The 18,548-nt window shown below is 34.6% G+C and overlaps 1 protein-coding gene across 1 annotated transcript in view; it reads left to right on the top strand.

Annotated features, from left to right (window-relative positions):
- The first annotated feature begins 1,975 nt into the window (after positions 1 to 1,975).
- COL3A1 (collagen type III alpha 1 chain) overlaps positions 1,976 to 18,548 on the top strand; it is a 40,257-nt gene continuing 23,684 nt past the window's right edge. Inside the window, exons 1-7 of the mRNA XM_049615354.1 lie at positions 1,976 to 2,209; positions 12,755 to 12,957; positions 13,219 to 13,269; positions 13,711 to 13,824; positions 15,132 to 15,212; positions 17,232 to 17,285; positions 17,948 to 18,001. Coding sequence (XP_049471311.1) covers positions 2,128 to 2,209; positions 12,755 to 12,957; positions 13,219 to 13,269; positions 13,711 to 13,824; positions 15,132 to 15,212; positions 17,232 to 17,285; positions 17,948 to 18,001 — 639 coding nt within the window. The 5' untranslated portion in view covers positions 1,976 to 2,127. The remainder of the gene's footprint in view (positions 2,210 to 12,754; positions 12,958 to 13,218; positions 13,270 to 13,710; positions 13,825 to 15,131; positions 15,213 to 17,231; positions 17,286 to 17,947; positions 18,002 to 18,548) is intronic.

The following is an 18,548-nucleotide window of genomic DNA, read 5'->3' as shown; positions in this document are numbered from 1 at the left end:
TGAAGGGTACAGGTGTTTAGATTTGTGTTAAAGCTCCAAATGTAATCCAGAGAACAAAATGACATGTCTGTGTGAGCTGGTTAATATCAGTGGATCCAGGGATGTATGGAAAAGAATGATAAAATACAATAGAAAGGGTACATATAATACCTGAAATAAAGCATAAAAAGCATTATTTAAAAAAATAATATAATTTTTCACACCGCAAAATGATTTTAATGAAGAAATTAAACAAATTTCAACTTTTATTGACCAAAGCAATAAGATAATAAATATAGATACATGAATTTTTTTTCTGCAAGTGTCAGGGGCACCTAGAGAAAGATGAATCACATTTCTGGCTTAGTTTGAATGCAAGGTCTTTTTTGTTCTGTTTTGTTTTTATTTTTTAAGTATAGGGTGAAGGTTATTGGAAGACACGAAGATGTATGTAATAGTCTTTTCCCCAACATCTTCACAGTGATCCAGTAAAACAACTTATTTTTTTTTCCCTGTTTACTTTTTTTTTTCCCTCAAGTGGTGATTCTCCAATCTAAAATCAGAAGGCTCACAAGAGATTGGTCCAACCGGTTCTCTTTTCCTGTCATCAGATTATGTCATCTACACTGGGACATCTCTGTGCTTTTTGTAACTGGGCCTGGGATTCAAGCCTACCACTCTCCATCCTTACAGAATAGATATATACCTGGGAATATACATATAGCATGTAAATTGAATAAAAATTGGGCAACATGAATTGAGAGAAAGAAAGAGATGAAGGCAAGTTTAAAGAAGGACAGTTTTGAGCTGGGTCGTAGAGAAGTGACTTCCATGAATTGGTGTGAGATGGAGAGAATTTTCTGGGCACATGCACACATGGAAATGGCCACAGTTGAGTTAACATGGAAAAAATAAAATAAATACAGAGGACCGTGACTAGAGTTGAAGAACCAAGATAGAATATACAGGTGACTGGTGATTAAGGTGTAAATAAATGTCCTCCTTACTAAAAATATCTGGATACTGCAGACATGCATGTTTTTCTGGCAAAGATTTATCAAAGACTTGCAGATGGTATTTACACACCTCTTTCAAATATGACCCAGAAATTACTCTTTAGATCCAGAACTGCATTGACAAGCTATGTTAATGTGGCCTGGAAATTGTACGTATGAACATCTAAATTTAGAAACTTATGCCCATCTAGATAAAATGAGAACTTCTACTGGTACTCTTTTGATATTCCATGAGATAAGCCCTTTCCCTTCCTTTTTCTTACAAAGTCAAATCATGAAAAAGCTAAGTGTTTCTCTAGAAAACTCTGTTCTGGCTTTCACAAGCAGCATGAAAATTTGAAATCTCACCAGAAATCACTCTTTGGCTTGCCAGAGACATTTGTGAGAAATAGAAACAGCTATTGGTAAGTATCTAACTTTTAAGATGCCACGCAAACATAGCTCAGATACTTAGTCTTTTGACATTCGCCTGACACTGAACTTCTAGGACCCAGAGTGGGTGGATGAGAAGGGACAAACAGAGGCTTTTCTTCCAGTTAATCTCTTACAGTTCCCTATTTAAATTGAATGAGGGTGGATTCTGGCAAAACCCCACTATAAAAAACTTCTAGGAAGATAAGATTTGCAAATTAGCCATGCCCAAGAAAAGGGCATCAAGCAATTTCTCAAAATCAACCAGTTGTTAATGTTGTCAGGGGAAATGAAAAATATATACATTTAATTCTTTCACCAAAACACAGGGCAGAGCATGTGGACATACATTCTTAAGTCATACAAACATATATGTATATGAATAAAATACGTAGCAAACTTGTACACAAACCGATGCACACAAACTCCAGATGTATTCTTTTTCTTACTTTGTGGGTTGTGTCTTCTATAAGGGGAAAAAGACATATTAATCACTTCTTTTACTGCTAAGGGGATGGGTGCTGCTCTCATATTTCAGAAAGGGGCTGGAAAGTGAGGGAAGCCAAACTTTTTCCTATTTAAGGCCAAAGCAAAGGAATCTCAGTGGCTGAGTTTTATGACGGGCCCGGTGCTGAAGGGCAGGGAACATCTGATGGTGCTACTTTGAACTGCTTTTCTTTTCTCCTTTTTGCACAAAGAGTCTCATGTCTGATATTTAGACATGACGAGCTTTGTGCAAAAGGGGACCTGGTTACTTCTTGCTCTGCTTCATCCCACTGTTATTTTGGCACAACAGCAGGAAGGTGAGTAGGTACTGCTTTCAAGAAACTTCATGCGGTTTTTGTCTTTACTTCTCCGTACAAACACGTATAAAGGGGAAATTAATCTCCGAGAAGTTAATTGCCTCCGTAAGCTCCCAATTGGGGAATGTAGAACGGACTGTGATGGTGCTTTTTTAGACTTGCTTAGAAAGAATGTTGTCATTTTTGTATTTAAAAGTTTTCTGGTTGTCTAAGATAAAGATGTTCTGGTACTAACTCATTTTCATGTCAGCGGCACTGGAAACTTTTTAAATGGCTTTAAAAAAAGTGCCCCTCCTGGATTGTTAACATCTTGGAATGCTTCCTTAGGCAGTCTGGAAGTTATTGGTCTCTTGTAACACTTTTACACTCTTTTGTATGCTGGATTCTTTGTAAGGATAGACTACTGAGCATTGTTTTCTCAATAAGATAATGCATTTTAAGGACAGCATGCATTCAGAATAATTTAAAGGAAAATAGGCACTATTAAAGTTATTGAATATATTTCTGTAAAATGGCAACAAGTGAGTATCTTCAGTGTTCTTTAAATGGACTCAAACGGCTAAAAATGTTTCATCATTCCTATATTTATTCTGTTTCAAGCACTTACACGGTCGATTAATACATGTTTTCTAATAATTTATTGCTAAGGGTCTGGTGTTTTCCACACGTCCTACATTTTAACTGCATTTGCATTAATGAAGAGAATATTTAAAAAAATGTTTTCAAAAAAATGTTTTCAACAGGAATGTTTGACTTTTCTGCAAACAAGGTAAAAAGATACTGGTACTGTTTGACTTCAAAAAGTTGATTTGTTTTATTTTCTAACAACTTCAAACAATGGTTTTTCTGCTCTAATCCCCCCCAAATCACATTTGTTTTCATTATTTGTGTGAAAATATTTCTTTCAATTCATGTTTCTCATAGTCATGAAAATACTGGACGCATTGGGATACAAACTTCCACAGAAATAAATATTTAAATGCTAAATTTAAAGATGTTAGAAGAAATTATTACACATCAATTTCTGTTTGCACGTAATCAAAAGGATTAGTATTTCAATCTAGTTTCTGCAAACATGTGTCTGAAAATAGTTTTTGTGTTTAATTTCAAATCTTTGATGTCCTTGAAAGTCATATATAAGTGGGGGAGGGGGCCAGGGTGGGGGTGGGGGGACACCCAATGACATCTCTTCAGTTACAATCAGCCTGTGGCCACGAAAGAAAAGAAAAATCCATATTGCTTGTTCCTCTCATTTCCTCTCCCCCTTATTCCTCTTTTCCCTTTCTGTCCCCTCCTTCTTCATCTCCCTACCCCTTTGGCTCTTTTTCACCTCCTCCCCCTTTTCATTCCTTCACTAGTCACCCCCCTTTCCTAGGCAAGCCCATGTTTCCTCATCTCTCCTCCCTCTCTTCCTCTAGCACTTCCTCCCTGGTCCCCATGTGTCCTCCCTGTGCCTCCATCTCTCCTGTTTTTTCTTTCCTCTTGCCCTCTCCCACCGTCTTTCCCTAGGACTCTAAGTCCTCCTTCCTTCCTCATTCCTCTCTCCTACTCCTTCCCCCTTTGTCCCTCCCAGAACCTGCTTCAGCTCCTAGTCCTTGGTGAGGGTACCAAATGCCTACTGCCATATCCCTAGCTCAATAAAGACATTTACCTCTTTTAAAGCTCTTAAGTTCTCCTGATTTGGGGGGGGGGGGGTAGGTAAAAATCACAGAGTTGCCATTTATTGGAAAGACTAACAAACCTTTGGTGTTTAGTTCAAAAGACTGACAAAATATTTGCAGTTGCCCGGTAATGACAATCTTATATCAGCACTATGGCTGTTTTTCTTCTCCATCCAACTTTAGAGGGAAAATAAGTGTTTAATACCTTTGTTATCTCTACATCACACAAGTTCTTTGCATTTTTCCTTTTCTCTTTAGCTACAGAAAACAACAAATTGTTATGAAATTTGCCATTACATTTGTGTGCTTTTAAGCTCAAAAGAAGTTGAGAGGGATTTTGGTCAGCTTACGATTTTTGTTTGTCATGAAAAAAAATTTAAGTATTTTAAGATAGTAAGTACTTTTTGCATTCCCTATAAATTTAACAAGAAAATTCTGCTGGTAGATTAGCTTTGGGGACGGTACAGACGGTGGCTGAATATACAGCAGGCTGAGAACAGAAAAATACAGTTCTGGGTTATAGGTTTCTTATATCTGCTCTGAGAATTTCAGAGACAAGTAGCCCAACCCGAAAGAATACTAACTTCTAGTCCACTCACACACGTTTTCTGGAGCATAAAACATGTCCCTCCCAAAGAATTTTGGTCCCTTTACAAATTTATAAAGTTCTATTTAATTCATGTATTTTATTCCACCAATGGAGAAATGTGGTCTGTTTTATATTTCCTGTAGTTTATAAACATGCCAAATTTGTAGCACAAAGACTCGCCACCTAGTGGCTGACAGTGTTACCATTTACACAACCAATGCCAACATAAATGTTACACAGCTGGATTCCATATTTTAGAATGAGATTTAAAAATATTACATGTGCAAATTTTAAATATGAAACATTACTTTCCTAAGGAAATAGTGTATCACTGATAAAATATTGCCAAACACACATACACACAAACACATGGTAGCAATAGTCAAAGACTGGAAATGAGCTTGAATGTTATGGCCATTTTCAAAATTCCACATGTAACTATTCCACATATAACATATAACTATTTTTTAATATTTGTCAAGTTTTTTATGTAGTCCTTATTTTACATAGTATTTTAGTCACTTATTAGATGGATAAATTAATAGATATTATTAAGTAATATTGCTTCTTTAGGGTAAGGAGATAAACTTTATTTTAATTAAAAATGTTCTAATGATTGAACTTATATTTTGCTACCCTGATAATTCCACTGTGATAATGAACTGTGGGACTTTAATTATTTTAGGATTACAAAATAAATGGACTTAAGAGAACCAGTTCCTCATTACAGGTTATGAGAGTCTATTTTCCATTATGCTTAAGGAGAGAATTTGTAACCCATAAAGTAGCAATCAAGTTTTCTGGTTGGTGCTGCTCCCCAAATTAAACCTATATAATAAATAAAATATGGCATAAAATCACAAGAAACACTTCTCCCTTTAAGAGAAGAGAAAGCATAACTGCTCATGCATTTCAGGGTCAGTAAATCTCACATGAATTTAGTGCTTTAGTTGAGATTATACAACTAGGAAATGACAGGGTTAAGACTAGGACCAAAACTCTGATAAATCTTAGGCAATTAGCGAACACAAAACATACATTAATTCTAGAGCATCTGACTTTGCTCATTCTTGTAACTGTTTGTCATTGAAAAGGAATACTAAAAAATTGTATATTATCCTAGAAAATATATGAGATAATGCATTTCTAAAGGGGAAAAACAGTAGATTTTTCTCTATTTAACACTCAACGTTGAATTGGTAACCCTATTTTTAAACAAGAGAAGCAAAATCTCAGTTATGATTTAACCAGAAATTATCTTCCGTTCTGTAATAATATAAATTTTAAGTAAATAAAGTATTGATACAAAATGTTGTGTTTTTCATTCATGATACCTTGCATATTTTACCATCCACAGAGTATTCAACATCAGATGATCTAAAGACCTACGGGTAATTAGATATTCTGATTAAATTCTGGAATTAAACAACTCAGTGTCATAAGCAGAAAGAGCAAAGCCACTGGAACAATTCTGGGAAAGAAGGAAATACTGTGATAATATGCCTAATTTAACTAATTTAGGTTCCTGGTTTGATGTCTTACCTACAGGCTTATATTAAAAGGTTAAGAACTGTTGGCTCCAGGAGTTTTCCAGGAGTAGAGTTGAGACAAAATAAAAGAAAAAGCCCCTGTTTTACACCTACAGAGTCACTTGCCAGACCTTGAGTAGTCACTCAGAGAAGAGTGCCATCTACTGAAACCTCATGGTTTTCATTGCCGGTGACTGGTGCAGAGTTCCAAAGGTTTTGTAGCCCAGTCTTTTATTTTGTAACATCAAATGATATCACCGCCTTGAAGTCATTAAAGTGGATTGCTTAAGAGTTAAAGTTTTAAAGATGAAAGATGTTATTGCCTTTGCTGGACATGGAGAACATTTGTAAGTTTTCCAGGTCTGCAATAACCTTCTGGAAACGTCTCAGTGGACTGTTTCTTGTAAAACAGTCTTCCCTGGAAAAAAGCTCAGTCCCATTGTTTTCCACACTCAAAAAAAAAAAAAAAAAAAAAAAAAAAGAAGAAGAAGAAGAAGAAGGAGAGGGAGGTGTAGTGTAAAAAAAATCCAGAGTTTTCAAAGGGGAAACTGCCTGTTTCATATCAAAATGACAACGGAAAAAATGAGATAGCTACTCTTACACAAATCATTTGTTAACTGCAGTTTGAGGAGTTACATGAACCACTAGAATGTCTGTCTGTGTCTAATGAAAACACAGCAGAAGTGGATTCCTTTCAGATTAACTAATAAAACCCTTGTATTTTCCATGGCTGAGGTCAAGAACGGCCATTTAAAATGTAAATTAATGAACCAAATGAAAAGTTCAAAGAAGAAGGCAAAAGTTAAAATGCCCAAAAGATCTAAAAATCAAAGACAAAGGATCCAGAACCTATTAAAAGTTAAATTTGCTTTAAAAACTTGCATTGAGAAATTCCTGTTTCAGTGAAATGGCATTTATTTTTCTGAAACTATGCTTTCTATCGTATTTGGTGTGGAGGATAACAAACAGGGAATGTGTTTCTCAAAATTAATTAAAATCAGAGGAACATTCTTTGGAGCTGCAGAGTATGTTCATAATGTTTAAGCTTAGAAGGGAAGCTCTAATGAAGTTAGGAGTTCATCAATATGAAACATTTAGGATTTTCAGAATCATTATCTTAGTGAGACACCCTAATTATGATTTTTTTTTTTTTTTTTTTGCATTGGATACTTCAACCTTATCTGTTTGTGGCTTTTGCTGTGAGGATAAGGCTTCTCTGTATACAGTAAAACGTATGCTGGGTTTCCCAATCACACGTTAATCGTGTTGGTGGTCTGCATGTCATTAGGGTGGCCTTGGAGATATATCTCTTTTTCCTAAGGTCAGGAGAAAATAAACATCAGAATTGAACTCCAGATGCTATCTTCTTGTTTTGAGACCAGATAGAAAAATATTCTGCAGAAGAATGTTATCCCTTAAAAAAAAGAAAAACAAAAGCAAAACACTGTCTTGTTAGACTCTGCTTTTAAGCTTGCAGGGCTTAGAAACCATAATGGGATAGGGTTTGGAAGTTGCCCTTGAAATTGCAGGAAGAGCATACAATGCAAGAGTTAAGAGTATCAAATTTAGAGATAGCTTTTCCAGGTTCAACTCTTAGCTTTGCTTCTACCATGTAACCTGGGAAAATCACTCAGCTTCTCTGGGTCTCAGGTCCCTTATCTGTAAAATGAAGATTATAACAGCACTCAGCCATAGGGTCTTGGGAAGATTAAGTAAAATAGATGTGCAAAGCACTCAAAACAGTGTCAGTGACATAGGCAATACTATACCCGCGCTGCCTAGTATTAGTTTTACTAGTAGTGCAAAATAAAATTACTGTAAGGAATTAAAGCACTTAGTGACTTAGTGATAAGTAAAGGAAGATATAAAATCTTGGTGATGAGATGCAAAATTTGAAGATGTTTGCCAACTGTAATAAAATAAGTAGAATACATTTTCTTCAGTATTGCTATAATTTGTCACTAATCAGTTTATATTATAATGAGATTGCTGATTGTTAGATACTTTTAATTCTAATTCTCTAATTATTTTTATTTTTCACAGGACAAAGTGTTAATCACCTTAAAGGAAATTTCTAATGGGAGACATAAAAACTCATATATCTGTAAAGAATAAAACAAGGAAACATCTAGAAATGATGATTCATAAAGCTTTTTGTTTTGTGGTTTTTCTGATGGGGACAAGAATAATCAGGATACGGGGCGCCTGGGTGGCTCAGTCGGTTAAGCGTCCGACTTCGGCTCAGGTCATGATCTCACGGTCCATGAGTTCGAGCCCCGCATCGGGCTCTGTGCTGACAGCTCAGAGCCTGGAGCCTGTTTCAGATTCTGTGTCTCCCTCTCTCTCTGCCCCTCCCCTGTTCATGCTCTGTCTTTCTCTGTCTCAAAAATAAAATAAACGTTAAAAAAAAAAAATTAAAAAAAAAAAAAAGAATAATCAGGATCCACCTTGGCCATGTAAAACAACATTTTGAAATTGAAGTTACCCACCTATATAGGTGTATAGATATTTCCTTGAAGATCTTTTTGTTAACTCATCTAACATATTTTAAAATATTTTGGTAGATGTAAGCAGCAGAAACATATTTAATAAAAATGTGTGCTTTCCAAAAAGTATCATTTAATAACAAAACATATTTCAGTTGGAAACTATATAAACTTTATATATTCACACCATATTCAACTTTCTCAAGTAACAAGGAAATAATGTTATGATAATTTGCATATCACATCTGCTATTATTAATTTTCAGATTAAAGAACACCTTTTCACAGAAAAGAATTCAGTAAGAAGAGAAGAGAAAAAAAAATGAAATCTATCATTCAGGCTAAATTAACAATTTGATTGGATGCTTTGGGACATATTACTTTTACTCCAAAAGTGGAATTAAGACAAACATAGTTTACATTATTTTTTTAGTTACAACAATAAAACTCTAGCAAATCATCATAAATTAATGTTTACAGAGTGGAAGCAAATACAATAAAAAGGAAAGTGTTACACATATCTAAAAATATTAGATTATGTTACTTGATTTTTTTTCCTCTGGAGTTTTGAAACAGAGAGCTAAGCAATAAAAGAAGCTAAGAGTGGATTATGTCATTTACTAACTTCATTTTGTTTTATAATTTTGATCCCAATAAGGAGATGGTTTAGTCTAATGCATTGCGTGTGTGGCCACAAATAAATTTATTTGAAGACTGTGCTTTGTAATAAGGAACAGAAACATCAAGTGACATGAGAGGTGGAGTTTAAAATTAATTACATATTGAAACAGGGAGACTTAGTTCAAGTAATAACAATAAAGGAAGTAACTGGAAAATCTATTACTTGTTCAGTAGAAAAATGAGATTATTTGTCTTTGATTTACCGCTTTAAATTTCTGAATCCCATTTTCTAAATGCTGCAAGTGACAAACTAGAATATTTTATTCCTCTTGAAAACAAAACATTATTTTTCCTGACTCTCCCATACTTTTCCCACATACAATTAAGCAAAGGTACTAACATTGAGGGCCTTGAGACATCTGTGTAAGAGGTTTAGCTTCTGGGAGAACATATTGCCAACCATATTTTGTCATGCACGGAACAAGAAATTAGGGGAAACTGCACAAAAGTCTCCATTCTTTCAACAAAGGTGATTGAGCTAGAGCAACAGAGAAAGGTCTTTCAACCACGTTTCTATAGAAACTGACTTCAGGAGAGCCAAATTTCTTTTAAACAGATGTGAAATAAGTTATGGCAATAAACAAATTGCATTAATTCTTATTTTTCAAACATCCCAACTTTCTTCTTTTTCCTTAGAACAATATCACTTATAAAAAAAAAAGAGATGTACAGTAAGGTAACTCAACCTTTATATTGAGACCTCTGTGTTTTAAAAAGCATAATAAGCATAGTTTCTAATAAAATTTGGAAAAAAGAGGCAAAGTAATAATTTTCATTTAGATAGCATTGGGTTTAACCCAATTCTATCAAATTCACATATAAAATTTTAAGAAGTCAATATTGTGCTTACTTGATAGTTTACAGAGCAAAAGGAAAACACTGTATTTTTAGTGATGTGATGATACTTTCTTTCAATGAGATATAAACATGGGAGGATGAATATACAGGGAAAATTTACGTTAATTTTAGGGCAGATTAAGAACATAAGAAAAGATATTCAAAATATGAGATGCTTGACTCTCACTTTAACTGTTATCATTTGTGTTTAATAAATCATTAGTATTCAATATCTATGTTTTGTAACATAGGTCCTGTGTTACATGTAGAAAGATATTCCTCATCCAAAGACTTGAAAGAATCATTTGAATAAATTAGTAGTATTCTTTTTTTTCTCCCCCACAGTTTTATTGAAGTATTATTGACAAATAAAATTGTATGTATTTAAAGTGTACAACATGAAGATTTGATAAAAATATACACTGTGAAAAATTACCACAATCGAGTTAACTGATAGTCACCCACATAGTTACCTTTTTTTGTGTGTTGGGTGTAAACGCTTAAAATCTACTCTCTTAGGAAATTTCGAGTATACAATACACTATTATTACCTGTAGTCAACATAGTGTTGTACACTATGTGGCATTTTCAAGAAGGCTGGGGAGCCTGAAGTCCACATTATTAAAAGGGAAATCTTGAGCTAAAACTAATCTTTTGGGATGTGACATGTAATGTTAATTTAGAGAAAGTTTTAAAATGATTCATGTGAAGAATGAGAAGCCAATGCTAAAACCGAAGAATGCATTTCATGCAATTTTGCTAAACAATCTTCCATCTCATTAAAATATTCAGACTTTTTCTGAAAAATAGTGAACTTAGTCCCTAAATATAAAATGTCAGTTCCACTTAGAGAAAAATGAGTTTGATACCTCTATCCTTTAATATTATTATTGTTCACAATAATATGAAAAGGATTATGCTTTTCTGAAGCATATCTTTCATAACACCATTTAAATAGACCCACTTCATTTACATTAGGTAAGCATTTTGGCATTCAGCTTTTATGCTCACTAAGTAGAAAAGAATGTTCCTCCAAAAGCTTAGACAATATTTCTTTCCAATATTCTCAAATATCTGCTTCAAACATGGAGGAAGAACTAGAATAACTTTTTAAAATAAACAGATTCTTGCCTTCTTAAAATTGCAATTAAACAAACGTGCTTTCTTTTATTAGCTGTAGACCACGTTGGGTAATTGTAACACATTGAGAACAGACTTCTACACTTCCTAAATTGAGCAAGGATATTGCACAAGATCATGAAAGTTGTATCTGCACACAAAAATGGAAAGGAGGAATGGAGGCAATTTCAGTATGCTATAGAATCTATAGGTTCTGCGAGTACCGTTTTTTGTGCGTGAACTTTTGCTAAATCAGCTAAGCCTCTGAGCCCAAAGTATTTAGCATGAACCTAAATCAATATTACTTCAGATATGAGAGGATGTAGAAGTGGGAACTTATCAAGGTGATCTTCATGGCTGTATGCAATATCCAGATGGAAAAACTTCAGCAGCCCCTCAAAGGTCTCTGGGCCACAAGGCAGCAAAAAATATGGTTGTTAAACCACTTGCTTCCTCCCAAGCGAGCCTCTTTCAGCAGACATTTTAAAGATCTTGCCTCTCAGAAAATAAAATTTCACTGTTTTACAAAAATATAAATCCTGAACAGTACATCATTTGTTGTTTGTAAAAATTTTTGCAGATGTTTAGAAACTTCTTATTTACTCAAGTACTGGCAAGCTATCACAGTAATCCTCAAGAACTAAAGTTGTATTTAACCACAGTCCACAGCTAATGCTTTAAGAATTGAGAGCAGGTTTTGTTTTGGCAATCCCTGAGCTGATTCATTGTTAATGGCTGCTGAAATGTGAGTACCTTACATATAATTAGGAAACAAGTTTAAAACTTTGGTTGAAGCAAATTTTTGACCATGTTAAGCCACAAATACACATGGTCATGATTCATATGTTTCCCTATTATTCTTACTCATTCCTTGCCCATATTTATCTTTTAAAAACACTATTTATTTTTAGTGATTTGGAAATCTCTTTACATTCATATGGGATATACGATATATTATGTCAGATCATCTTGACCTACTAATGCCCAATGGAGTGGCAGTGATAGTTAATACATACAATAAGCTTTGCTAGAGCTTTCTCAGGAATCTGGAAGAGTGTTGTGCAGCCAGGAGTATCTGTTTTCCCATGAATTTCCTAATTAGCTTAATAAAATCCAGAAAGTTTTCAGAGTTAGTGACAAAATCATCATTATAGTTTAATACTCTTATCTACTGTTAAAGCAAAGGATAGTGATGGCTAGAAAGGCTTGTTTTCAATCACACAAGGAATAAATAAATGTTTAAGTGCTTGGTGTGATTTCCATTGGTATTAAATTCTTAACTCTAATTGAAATTGAAACACTTATTGGCCTTAAGGAAAATTTACTATGATGTACCATTTTGAAATTAATAAGCAGATTTGGTATTTTAAGCAATCTCTTACCAGTTAGCAAATTATGTAGAGAGAATGTGATGCTCTTGGCAATTTAATGTGTGGATTTTGGGGGTTTTTTTTGTTTTGTTTTTTTGTGGTTTTTTTTTGCAAAGGCATGCTTATAAGAACATATAAGTTAGTTTACTAAAAGGAAGAAATCCTTTGTTTCAAACTCTCTCCACTTTGGTTATTGGAAAATCATGATAGCGTAACAAAAATCATATTTCAGCAAAACATAAGATAACAACACACCATCTAACTTATTTTCCAGCTGTTGATGGAGGATGCTCCCATCTTGGTCAGTCCTATGCGGATAGAGATGTCTGGAAGCCAGAACCTTGCCAAATATGCGTCTGTGACTCAGGATCTGTTCTCTGCGATGACATAATATGTGACGAACAAGAACTAGACTGTCCCAACCCAGAGATCCCTTTTGGAGAATGTTGTGCTGTTTGCCCACAGCCTCCAACAGCTGTGAGTTTACCAAAAATCTGTACATCTTCAAGATTCGTGTTTTAATACATGAATAGTTCCTATATCATAGGAGCCTGAAAGGAAAAGAAAGTAATGTCTGCCAAATAATCATGTTGGTATTACAAGTAAAAGGTGAACATTCTGGCTTAAAACTAGGGATTGGATGTGATTGGGATAAGAAATAAATATGCAAATTGGGGCACACTTCGTGGGAAAGATGTTCTTATGTCTTATTTAATATGTATCTTTTCCATTTATTAGCCTCCTCGCCCTCCTAATGGTCATGGACCTCAAGGCCCTAAGGGAGATCCAGTAAGTAAACATTCTTCAGGGGATTGAAATGAGTTCCTTAAGTAGTTTGCTTTTTTTTTTTCTTCTTCTTCTAACAGCTTTTTCATATTTGAGCTTTCATCATTCAGATATTTCCTTTACTACCATATATTTAAATGACACAAAAGAAGGCAAACAGAGAATCCATAATTGTACATGTGAATATTTAAGTTTCCCAAACTTTAATAATGTCTTCATCCCCAATATCAGTTTGAAAAATAAAATATATGTCAATATACAAAGAAATAAATCATACTGAAATTATTCACATGATTTAGATAAAAGTGTATGAATTCGCAAGAAAATATGTATCACGTATATTGATTCCTCATCTTATAAAGTAGCGAGGCTACAATTCGATAATGATTCTGAATCACTAGAATTTTGCACTGTTTTATGAGTTTTTGTCTCTGATTCTTTTAGGGCCCTCCTGGTATTCCTGGGAGAAATGGTGATCCTGGTATTCCAGGACAGCCAGGTTCCCCTGGTTCTCCTGGCCCCCCTGGAATCTGTGAATCATGCCCTACTGGTCCTCAGGTAATAAATTCCAGGACAAAAAGATCCTCCCCTCTTTCCCCCTTTAAAACTACCTACTTCATTTTCTTTTCTTTAGCCTATGTTACATCTCACTTTTGTGGATTCCTTATATCTATTCTCTGACTTTATGTATTCAACAAATCCTTATTTAGTGTTTATGAGTGAGGAGCAGTATTTTAAGTGCTTCATAAATTTTACTTTTCCTCATAATGTCAATGCTGCTGCTATTATCTTTGCAAAATTTCCCAACTTCTCAGCAGGCATATAATATATCACTATGGTTGTGAAATGAGCCATTAACTCCCAAAATAATTAACCTAGAGTATTTAGGAATTGCTGCAACTGTGCCTTATTCTATTCATAACCTCCATGGTGAAGCCTCTGAAAGTTTGGACAAAAAGCAGTTGAAGAGCTGCAAACACTCCTTGTTGACTTCAACAGGATTATTCAAGCTTACGCAGCTACTCTTGCCAAGCCTTCAGAGCACATCCAGCTCCTCCTGAAAAACATGGCAACCAACTACCTCTGCATTTAAAGCATCTAACCAAAACAAATAAATAAGACAAGATTTCTGCTACATGGGGTTAGGAGAAATAAGAAACCACATATGCACAAATCACTCTGAGTGCAAAAAAAAAAAATGCTGTACAAAGTCAATTCAACAGAAAGCAAAGCATACCATCTAACTTATTCTTATCCTGGTACCAAACATAACCCATTTGTAGGCCTGGGATTCAAAACAAAATAATCTGCAAAGAAATCACATGAGCTTTTCTATTATTCTTGTGCCTATTTTCTATGGGGATGTTTACTTGGGGAGTAAATTTGTTAGGCATACTAACCAGAAGCCAGGCAATGCAAATTTTACTTGCATCATTAAATGTTGGTAAAGCAATTTGACTTCTCCATTTTTTCTGCTCAAAATGAGAAGATCAGACTATATGATCTCAAGACTCTTTCAGCTTTCAGATAGTCTGTGATCCTATGTTTCTAATGCTGCAGATATCACTTAGAAATAATAATTTGAGTAAGACCATATAGAAACAAGTTATTTGGAATTAACATTGCATAGAATTAGTTGAAAGATTTGTGCATTACATAAGCAAGTATTTCTGTAAGGTATCTACTATCTGAAGCTACAGACAGACAGGATAAGCAAGATAATTAAATAATGCATACCACATCCTCTGGCATGCAGAAACTTTTTATCAGTGAATAATAGATGTTACATGCACCTCTTCTAAATGCTTTTGGAAAGAACTATAATCTATATGTCAAAATGATCATATCTGTTCTCTTTGCTGCAGAACTACTCTCCCCAGTTTGAATCATACGATGTCAAGTCTGGAGTAGTAGGAGCAGGAATTGCAGGCTACCCCGGGCCAGCTGTATGTACAAATGTTTCTCAGCATTTTAGAGCATTATTTTGCTTCCAGTTTGTTAATTCTTGAATGGTTGTTTTTCTAGTAATACATTATTATTGCATACTTGTACAAAATAGCTCATTTTCCATTAAGGCTGGGAATGCACATGGTAGGATTATCACAATCCTTCCATCCTCGCTCATTTTTCCCTCACTCCCTTTCATCCCATGCCTGTTTTGCCACCCCTTCCTTCTTTACACAAGCACTCCTACCAGGGGCCCACCTGCCTTCATGATTAGGTCTCAGACTCATGTATTTCCTCATTTTAACCCAGTTTTGTTATTTTTCCCTTTCATTTTCCCTTTTGCTCCCTAGATTGTTCAGAATCTTCTTTTCATGAGCTTTCATCAGTTAAATGCTCCCTTCTAGATGACAATCCGAGTGATGAATTGTCCAAGATTACAATCTGCCTTACCTCAAACCCTAAAATCTAATACAAATACTTCCAGAATTTATTGAGCCTTAAGTTCTTCTATTACAAATGGTAGCTATTCACATTGAACCCGAATGGTTTCCCTGAATGTAAATGACCTAGAGTTTTAACAGAAGAAAATAGAAAAAATCACCGAAACCTGGGCACCTTGACATGATGCATAGTGTCCCGGGTAAATGACCCTTATCGTAGAACAGGCTGTCAGGAAAAGCAACGTGGGGAAGATTACAGGTATGTAAGTGTAAATGAAACATGACACTGGATTTTCAGGGATTATGGAAGATTGCCCCCCTGATCATTAGACACCACGTTTGTGACTTCCAAAACTACAGAAGACAAAATTTTAACTAATAGATCCAAATGACCAGTTTGGAAAGACCCTTAAATTTGATATAAGTTATAAAAAGAGAATTTTAAAGTTTTGAGGAACGTGAATTTTGTGTTTGGTTTTCAAAGCCAGAAGGAGACCTATTTTTTTTTAAGTTTATTTACTTATTTATTATTGAGAGAGGGAGAGAGAGAGAGAGAGAGAACACAAGTGGGAGAGGGGCAGAAAGAGAAAGGGGGAGACAGAATCCAAAGTAGGCTCCAGGCTCTGAGCTGACAGCAGAGAGCCCAATGCAGGGTTTGAACTCACAAATCTTGAGATCATGACCTGAGCTGAAGTTGGATTCTTAACAACTGAGCCGCCCAGACGCCCCAAGATGGAGAACTATATTAACAATATAAATACCTGGTCTTACTCAGCTACATTGAAATTATGAATTCATTTTTCAACCCTATATACAGTTTTTACTAAAAAACAAAAACTAAAAAGAAAACACTACTTATTAACATTCCAGAAAAGCGGTTACAAGAGAAAGTTTAATTACAGCCTGTAGTTTTATATCTTTAGTGTCAGTGTTTAGATACAGCATGCTACAAAACTGAAGGTTTTCTAGTTTTAATCTGTATTCCTGAGCAATGATACATCGATTGGTTATAATTGTAATGTATCATTGTCCCATGTATGATGATTCTCAAATACACATCTAGACCTTCATTTCAACATAATTCAGTGATGTAGTTAAGAACTTCTGGGTTGATTTACATCATTATTTTTAGAAACTTGGATTTTTAGAAACTTGGATTTATCTATGCAGATAAATATTTTTCCACAGGGAGTTGGGCTGGCAGGCAAAAAAATGCTTCTTTCACCAGTACCAGTTTAATCTTAATATTGCAGAGACTCTGTTAGCATTTTGCATGGATTTTTCCAGATTACAGAATTACAGAATTACAGAATCCCCTTTTGGAGGGATTAGCAATAATTTTAGCAATGATTTTTATTGATTCTGTGGAAATTCCATTTAGAGTGATGTTTTTAGTGATATCTTTACTGTATACCTAATAAAATTAATCATATCCTTGAATAGTTACCATATAACAAGGTATGCTATTCTCATTGTTTTAAATGTATCGTTTCTAAACAGAGGCATCTCTTTGATGCCTGAATAAAGTGTATTTCAGATGCATTTATTTTATATTTATCCCTCAAATTTACATTCCAGGGTCCCCCTGGCCCTCCTGGTCCCCCTGGTACATCCGGTCATCCTGGCTCTCCAGTAAGTATAGCCATTAGTGGTGCTTTCTATTTTCATGCATATTATATAAATCAAGGTAACATGGATCTTGCTGTAATTTCACCATTCCAGCATGCATAGTCACAATTAAGTACAGATATCGCATCCAAAAAACTATCATTTCTTCAAAGATGTTGGAATTTCATATTTAATTCCTTTCTACCAATAACTACGAGCAATTAAAACCTTTGTAAAATTAAGCCATAGGCTTTTCAAAGCCAGAAGGAGAATTATATGTTTTTTTTAAGTTTGTTTGTTTGTTTGTTTGTTTATTTTTGAGAGAGAGAGAGAGAGAGAGAGAGAGAGATTGAGAGAGAGAGAGAGAAAGCGCACAAGTGGGAAAGGGACAGAGAGAGAGAGAGAGAGAGAGAGAGGGAAACACAGAATCCAAAGTCGTAGGCTTAATGTGCATGTGTTATGGCTCCAAGTTCAAAACAATTCAATTTCAATGGAATGGAGTGGATAGAATGGAATAAATATGCTTTATTCTAATCTGAAAAATTTTGGTTTCAGTATTTATAAAATGGAATAAAATTCACTGACTGCCTACACGAATCCTGATTTCACACTGTCTTCAAGATATAAATGTCTGGTATGAATATTACATTACTTTTAAAATATTTACACATTATTCTACTCATTAGGGTTCTCCAGGATACCAAGGTCCCCCTGGTGAACCTGGGCAAGCTGGTCCTGCAGTAAGTAACAATTATATCTACATTTAAGAAATTGACAATTCTACATAGAAACCAGCTTCATTTTCTGAAACATAATCACTATAATGTCCTATAATGTATAGATTGAATTTAAACTCAAATTTTAAAATAATAACTGATATTTTCTTATGAGAGTTGAACTGGTTTCAAAGATCTTTTGGACTCATTTAATGGTTTAGATTTCTTAAGGATACTTGCTATTTATCTAGGAATTCCCTGGCTAATTAGCCACCACAATAGTTCCCCTCCTAGTGTGGATGCAAATCCTCTATCTCTTAAATATAGATTTAACTGTAGCCACTCAGTTCACCTTAATATCTACTCTTCTGACATATAATTTTTAAAACTTAATTTAAAAGAAATAAACACAATCTAATAGAGCCCTGCGAAAAACCATGCTGTGTAAACAAGCAAGTGAGGTGAAGTTAGTTTAATATTTCAAAATATTTGGAAATACCTAGATATCAAAAATTCAATCTCTTACAAAATGTAAAAGTGCACATTGGTGTATAAATACTTACATGTGATG

Source organism: Panthera uncia (genome assembly GCF_023721935.1).
Source record: "Panthera uncia isolate 11264 chromosome C1 unlocalized genomic scaffold, Puncia_PCG_1.0 HiC_scaffold_3, whole genome shotgun sequence".
Taxonomy (NCBI): domain Eukaryota; kingdom Metazoa; phylum Chordata; class Mammalia; order Carnivora; family Felidae; genus Panthera; species Panthera uncia.
Note: the sequence above shows the minus strand (reverse complement) of the source record. Positions and strands in the feature narration are given on the sequence as shown.